The following is an 8,097-nucleotide window of genomic DNA, read 5'->3' as shown; positions in this document are numbered from 1 at the left end:
AAAAAAAAAAAAAAAAAAAAAAAAAGGCAAAAATCAAACCCTTCTTATGAGTTAGAGATGCCTACTAAAGTGTATAAAGGTAAGAGGAAATGATGTCCAGGATTTGCTTTAAGATACTCAGCTTTAAGATACAGGTTCACACCTATAATCCCAGCACTTCGGGAAGCCAAGGTGAGAGGACTGCCTGAGCCCACAGGTTCGAGACCAGTCTGAGCAACTTGTTGAGACCTCATCTCTACAATAAATTTTTAAAAATTAGCTGGGCATGGTGGTACATGTCTGCAGTTCCAGCTACTTGGAAGGCTGAGGTGGAAGGATTGCCTGAGCCCGGTAGGTTGAGGCTGTGGTGGCAGTGAGCGTGGCCACTGCACTCCAGCCTGGGCAACAGAGTGAGACTTTGACTCAAAAACAAAAAATCCAAGTTAAAAAAAAAAAAAGATACTCAGTGGGGTGGGGGTGTGTGTGTTGGGGGCAGGGGAGGGCAGTATAAATAAAACTTGGCAAAATGGTTGACATTTGCTGCTAGGTGATGAAGGGTCTTTTTGTTGTTTGCTTGTTTCTTTTTTTAGAGAAGAGACCCTGGACTCAAGCGATCTTCCTGCCTCAGCCTCCTGAGTAGCTAGGACCACAGGCATGTGACACCACCCTGGGTTCAGGGCTGGATACATGAGAATTCATTATAGTAGAAGCTGAAAAGGTAGTAAAGTAAGATTTTTAAAAAGCACTGCTTAAGAACTATGAATCTATCTCCCTGATACCTTGCTCTGAAGACACAGGGGAGATGGCACTCTGGGCTTGGCTCCACCCTCTGAGGGCCTCCTCCAATTACAGCAGAGAGTGGGCCTCTCTTCCCGGCCCACTCAGGACCACCAGGCAGGGAGGGAGGTGCCGGAGATCAAAGCACAGTGACAGCCCCATTTCCCACAGGCCCTGGGGAACGTGGGCCCACCTGTTCATGGGGGGCCACCTGTTCGTGGGGGGCCGCCTCACGATGAGTATGGACACGCTGGCATGGAAGTGCTGGAGCCAGCCATCTTCCACAGGTGTTTTTCAAGCATGCCTCACTCCATGCAATGGGAGATTACTTGCCATAAAAAGTGATAAAGTTCTGATACAGGCAACAGCTTGGATAAACTTTGAAAATATGATGCTGAGTGAAAGAAGCCAGACACAAGGAGGAGGAAATGGAGAACAAGAAAACAGGGAAAGACAGGAAAAAGAGGGAGAAAGATGAGATGCCTCTCCCTCTCCCCCAGCAAAGCAGTCTGATTAATTTGAGGTTTCAGTCTGTCAACAAACATTCATTTAGCACCGAATCTATATACAAGAGGTACTTAAACGTCACTGGGAAACAGAATAGTAGAATAGAAAGCAGAATTAAAACCTGACACTCGGGCAATCCCCTTGTGCCCCCCTCCCACCGTGGGAGCTTTTCTGTCCTCTCAATAAATCCTACTTTGTCACTTTCTGGCCGTCCCATCCGTTTCCCTCATTCCTCCTGGGCATGAGAAAAGAACCCCAATCTGAAGAGCTGCGGAAGATCATTGGAGCCAAAGGAAAAAAACAAAACAAAACCTGGCACTCCATGCAATGGGAGATTACTTGACCATAAAAAGGAATGAAGTTCTGATACAGGCAACAGCATGGATAAACTTTGAAAACATGATGCTGTGTGAAAGAAGCCAGACACAAAAGGACAGATATTATATGCCTCCATTTATATGAAATGTTCAGAACAGAGAACTCTATATAGAGACGGAAAGTAGATTAGTGGTTACTTAGGGGTAGGGGCGGGGAATCAGAGAAGTGAAAGCAAAACAGCACAGGGTTTCCCTCAGAGATGATAGAAATGTTCGAAAACCAACTGTGATGCTCATTGCACAGTGCTGTGATGATACTAAAAAACCATCAAATCATATGCACTTTAAATGGGTAAATGGTATGGTGTGTGACTTAGATTTTTTTTTTCTTGAGTCGGAGTCTCACTCTGTCACCCCAGCTAGAGTGCAGTGGCATGTTCACAGCCACCATAGCCTTTACCTGCTGGGCTCAAGCGATCTTTCTATCTCAGCCTTCCAAGTAACTGGAAACACAGGCATGTGCTACCACGTCTGGCTAATTTATTTATTTTTTTGAGTCGGAGTCTCACTTTGTCACCCAGGCTGGAGTGCAGTAGCATGCTCTTGGCCACCGCAGCCTCAGCCTGCTGGGATCAACTGCCTTAGCCTTCCAATTAGCTGGAACTACAGACACCACACCTAGCTAATATTTTTTATTTATTGTAGAGATGAGGTCTCACCATGTTGCCCAGGCTGGTCTGGAACCCGTGGGCTCAGACAACCCTCTCACCTCCGCCTCCTAAAGTGCTGGGGTTATTGGGGTTATAGACATGAGCCACTGTGCCTGGCTTGAAAAGATGCTGTTTTTTTTTTTTTTGAGTTGGAGTCTCACTGTCGCCCAGACTGGAGTGCAGTGGTCGCTCCCAGCCACTGCAGCCTCGACCTGCTGGGCTCCGGCGATCCTTCCGCCTCAGTCATCCAAGTAGCTGGAACTACAGGCGCGCGCTATCAAGCCCGGTTAATTTTTTATTTATTGTAGAGATGAGGTCTCACCAAGTTGCCCAAACAGGTCTCGAACCCGCGGGCTCAGTCAATTCACTCATCTCGGCCTCCCAAAGCGCGGGATTACAGGCTGAGCCACCGAGCCCGGCCAAAAAGATCTTGATGGATGATAATCTCGCTGCCTCTCGCTGTCCTCCTGCCAAGAGAGCCTCTCTCTCTCTCTCTCTCTCTCTCTCTCTCTCTTATCTTTGAGACAAAAATTTTTTTTGTCACCCAGGCTGGGGTGCAGTAACATAGTTACAGCTCACCACAGCCTTGACCTCCTAGGCTCAGGCAATCCTTCCACTTCAGGCACAAGGCACAAGGCACCACGCCTGGCTAATTTTTTAATTTTTTTGTAGAGACGAGGTCTCACTATATTGCCCAGGCTCGTCTCTACCTCCTGGGCGCAAGCAATCCTCCCGCCTCAGCCTCCTGGGTAGCTGGGACCACAGGCGTGCACCACCATGCCTAGCTAACGGGCCTCACCTCTTTGCCATCAGAATCCTGCCCTGAGCGTGCGGCCAATAAAATCCAGAAGGCAAATTCACCACTTCGGGGTGCTTGCGCTCTTAAAATAAATATACATTATAGTTTTCAGGGGAAGGTTTTTGGGAGTCAGCTGTCATGCAAACTCATTAATCCTCCTAAATGAAACGTCAAGGTCTGAACAGAGAATAAATGTTAGTTTCCCTTGAGGCTGGGAGTGAGTGGCATACCACATTCTCTCATTCATTCCTTCCACCATCTGGCACTGGTCTCAGACACTGGCCCTCTGGCAAATCCAACTCCCAGCAGTTTTCCGGACATAACCCAGGAACCTAATTTCCCTCACAGCCGTGATTCTTTGCTCCTCTCTCTGTAAAGGTGACCCTACCAAGGTGTGCCTTTGGAAGCACAGGTGATACCACTAAAGTGAGGTCACTGGAGGTTTAAAAAGGAGAAAGGCATTTTCATTTCTATGATTGTGTCTGCAGACCAGCTTTCTAGAAAGTTAAAGCCAACAGACACATTTTCTTCCTGAAAACCTAGCCTAAGATGAACACATAACAGCCAGAGAGAACCAAAGGGCTCAGAGATGCCTATATCAGTGTTGTTTCTTGCAGAAGTAAATAAGAACCTGGGGCCGGGTGCAGTGACTCAAGCCTATAATCAGCACTTTGGAAGGCAGATAGATGCGGGAGGATTGCTTGAGTCCAGGAGTTCAAGACCAGCCCAGGCAACATAGCAAGACCTCGTCTCTACAATAAATCACAAAAATCAGTCAGACATGGTGGCATGTGCTTATAGTCCCAACTGCTCAGGAGGCTGAGGAAGGAAGAAAGATCGCTTGAATTTAAGAGTTTGAGGCTGCGATAAGCTATGATTGTGCCACTGCACTCCAACCTGGGAGACAGAGTGAAACCCTGTCTGTAACAATGACAAAAAGAACAACCTAAACGCCATTCATTCAGTAGAATATTATGCAACCATGAAACATGATCATTTTTAACATTATACAAATGTTACATATTATCAGATTACAAAATGGAACACTAAGTTGTATTTATACTATGGTTACACTGTATTATGTAAATATGGTATCTTGTTTTTGGTTTTGGTTTTGAGTCAGGGTCTCACACTGTTGCCCGGGCTGGAAAGCAGTGGCACAATCATGGCTTACCACAGTCTTGACCTCCTAGGTTCAGTTACATCAGCCTCCTGAGTAACTGAGACTACAGGTGTGCGCCACCACACCAGGCTAATTGTTTGATTTTTTTGTAGAGACAAGGTGCTGTGTTGCCTAGGCTGGTCTCAAACTCCTGGCCTCAAGTGATCCTCCCACCTTGGCCTCCCAAAGTGCTGGGATTACAGGCATGAGCCACTGCCCCACCTATTATATAAACGTTAACAAGACTAGACTGAAATGTAAATTAAAGTCATTGATCAATTACGGGTGAGAATCTGGCTTGAATTTCTTTTCCTATTTTTATTCCCGTTTTTGTATGTGTAATGGAGAAAGTTTTTCCCGAGTCAGTAGAATTAGGAAAATTTCCGACCAATAAGTTAGTTGGTATGGGGCATTGGAAGAGTTTTGATTAAGTTAAATGTTTGCCTGAAATTTTGGATCCACTGAGCATTGGGAGTAGAGCAACCTAGATAATTCCCTCCCCTGAGACAACAGGGGATTTGGAGTTACAGAGATTTGCACACGTCTCTCCAAGGACTGACTCTATGCAGAAAACCATCAAGGAAAATGACAAAGGAAAGATGGAAAGCCCTTTCCCATCACCTCCAAAGGCTGGTTCCATCACTGGTCTATCCCACCCCCAGGAACTCCACTTGTCCCTCTGGCTTCACAGCCTCCTGGGGGACTTATGTCAATCATGGCCACCTTGTGCTGTTCCTGCAGACCTGTCATCTAGAAAGGACAAAGCTATTTACAATCCTCTCCTTGACTAGGGATTTGGAGTCGTAATCTCCATCCACAGAGAAACTAAAACCCTGAGCAATGACCTTCACTCTGACTTCCTTTCCATCTGCGGTGCAGCTAAGCTAGCTGTCTGGGGTTCATTAATGTTATCTGGGCTCTGGGTATGTCCCACTGCTGGTAACAATGCCCTGAGTTCAAGTTCCCTTTGGACTTGGCAGTTCGACTCAGAGGGAAAAAAACCACCTGTATGGAAAACCTGAACCCCTAACTTAAGCTAGAGTAGTGGAGTAGAGTCGGACTGAAAGAAGGGATGAGGGAGAGCCACGGGCTCCAGGCAGACTACTAGTTCCCTGGAAAATTGACTCAAGACCCAGGACAGCGGGTCTGTTTGGTGCACAGCCTGCTGGAATCAGCACACAGCTCTTCCCTCGAATATGAAGGTTGACTCGCATTCTCACCAATGCCTCCTTATGGCCCATCGCAGGGTTTTTTTTTTTATACATAAACCAAGAATACTTTAGAAGTACTTTATCTTGACCAGGCACAGTGGCTCATGCCTGTCATCCCGACACTATGGGAGACCGAGGCAGGAGGATCGCTTGAGCCCAGGAGCTTGAGACCAGCCTGGGCAATGCAGCAAGACCTCGTCACTATAAAAAATAAAATAAATATAAATATACAAATAGCAAAAGAAAACACTTTATCTCGTTGCACTATCATGATTTCAGATTTGAGAAGTAAACACCAGCAGGCATTTAATGAGCACCGGCTGTATGCCAGGCCCTCGCCAAAGCTAGGAGATGACCTCCAGAGTGACCTATTCTATTTCATCCACTTTGTTTTCACTTAAAAGATGGGCGAGCAAAGGCCTGGAGTGGCCAGTGACCTGCCCAAGGTCACAGGTCAACTAACAACAGAGCCAAAGTGACAGTCTAGGTCTCCGGGCTACCCCTTCCCCTGCTCTTTCCACCAGGTGCGAGGACAAACACCTTGGGAATGGACACTCTGAGCTGAAAGGCTGGAAAACCAGGGAACTAACTGGGAAATCAAAACCCCTGGGACTCAGTTCATCTATTCGGAATGAATGAGGCAAGTAGCCAAACCATGTCTCCGCATCTATAAATGAATCTACCTCCCCTGGATAAAGCGGGAACGCTTTACTGCCCGGGTCAACCTCCCGGGACCCCCTACCCAAGCAGCTTATATAACGACACCTCCTCCCACATTAGTCCACATTAGGTTGGACCACATGAAGTTGCCATTTCTACAGGTCAAAGAGGGCCGGCTACTGGCAATTGCATGCGGCTCAACCTAATCTGTCCTCGTCTGCACAGTGGCAAGTCGTGCCCCCAGTGGAGAAAGGGATGGGAGTTGTCAGAGGGCTGAGCCTCAGTGTCCCCATAGGGCCCGGACCCCGGGGAGGGGGCCACTCACTCTTTGACTTCTTTGGAGGAAAAGTCCAGGTAGCGGTTGCTGATCCACTGAATCTCAAACCAGTCCCGGAAGCCATTGTTGCCGCAGCATTTGAACTCGATCTGCAGCAGGTCGACGGTCTTCTTCATGAAACACCGGCCGGGGGTGTCTGTGTCCCGGTAGTACTTCATGCCATTCTTGAGCCCGTGGGCCAGGGTGCTCTCCAGCGAGCCACGCAGCAGAAAGCAGCAGAGGGCCACGAGGAAGAGGCCGACGTTGAAGAGGATGCAGATGGCCAGGTACAGCTTCAGCCAGGGCTTCCACTTGGCGTACTTGGCCGGGTCCAGGGCGTCGTAGCAGATCTTGCCGGCCAGAGAGTTGAAGACGCAGGACAGCACCCCCATCCCTATCAAGGAGTTGGGCACAAAATGGCTCTCGGAGTTATTCATCACGTCGCTTCTCTTCCGGAGTTCGATCTTCAGGAACAGGCCCAGGCTGCCGATGACGATGCCGGCCAACACGGAGAACCAGTTCATGAGCCATAGCCCTTGGGCCAGCTTGACCCGCTTCTTCTGGTCGAACTTGACTTTCATCAGCGCCATGTCTGCCGAGTGTGGACCAGGCCGCCGCCCGCAGCACAGCTCCCTCTCCTGACCTCGATGAGCTCGGAGGCTGACCCCTCAGGGCCTCGGGAAGGGCGCGGCCGGCCCGAGCTGCAGGGAGCCGCCCTGGGGGCTGCCCATGTCGAGCCCGCCTCGCCCGGGACCCCCGTGGACTCAGGAGCGGTGGCAGGGGCCTCGCAGTCGCCGCTCACGCCGGGGCTGGTCCTGGGCGTCGTCCCCGCAGCGCCCTGCCCGGCCAAGAGGGGACAGGCTGAGCGCGGCAGATTAAAAGTGGGATCCGCAAGGCGTTCCGCTAATCCCTTGAGCCAGGCTCATCCCATTAGATAAAGCCGCGCCAGACCCAAGACATGGCCAAAAGGAGCCTCCACGGACACGCTGGATCATTCTGGGGTCCGCGTGGCCAGTCAGGAGCACAAAAGGGCGGGCCGGGCCGGAAGAACGGGCTTTCCCTGGAAAAGCCCACTCTGGCTCCCATCACCCGTCTCCCCAGAAAGCACGTTTCCTGGTCAATCGCCTTCAACATTTCAAACTTTCTGTGGGATGGAAGAAATTGTCCAAAGAGATGACAGATTTGTGAGAAAACATGTGCAACTCGTAAAACCAAGAATTATATGCAAAAAAAAAAATCAAACTGCAACAAATCCACAATCGAAAGATAGCAATCAACTGGGAAAATAGGCGAGGGACAGGAACAGGCAACTCATAATAATGAGAGTTGGAAAGTCTGACAATCTGGAAAAGATCTTTAACGTGACTAGTATTCAGGGAAATGCAAATTAAAGCAAACAAAAAGACCAAGGTTGATCCATCAGATTGAACATCTGTCAAAATTCTGTCGCCATATAGTATAAAAGATAATGGAAATGGGCACGTACATTCTTGGTGAGTCTGTAAATATTTATTTATTTTAGATTAAAGAACTATTTCTTAGAGCAGTTTTAGGTTTACCCAAAAAAGGGGGGGACAGAAAGAACAGAGAGTTTCCACATACTCCCCCCCAACAAGTTTCCCCTATAATCAATATCTTGTATTAGTGCGATAGGCACAT

General features: G+C 48.6%; 1 protein-coding gene across 1 annotated transcript in view; it reads right to left on the bottom strand.

Moving 5' to 3' along the window:
* Positions 1–7,043, bottom strand: part of PRPH2 (peripherin 2) — a 19,943-nt gene extending 12,900 nt beyond the window's left edge. Inside the window, exon 1 of the mRNA XM_008062569.1 lies at positions 6,448–7,043. Within this exon, the coding sequence (XP_008060760.1) occupies positions 6,448–7,028 (581 nt within the window). The 5' untranslated portion in view covers positions 7,029–7,043. The remainder of the gene's footprint in view (positions 1–6,447) is intronic.
* Between the last annotated feature and the right edge of the window lie 1,054 nt (positions 7,044–8,097).

The sequence above is a fragment of the Carlito syrichta genome, unplaced genomic scaffold (genome assembly GCF_000164805.1).
Source record: "Carlito syrichta isolate Samal-C Ts95f unplaced genomic scaffold, Tarsius_syrichta-2.0.1 Scaffold305755, whole genome shotgun sequence".
Classification (NCBI taxonomy): domain Eukaryota; kingdom Metazoa; phylum Chordata; class Mammalia; order Primates; family Tarsiidae; genus Carlito; species Carlito syrichta.
This window is presented reverse-complemented; position numbering and strand designations above follow the sequence as displayed.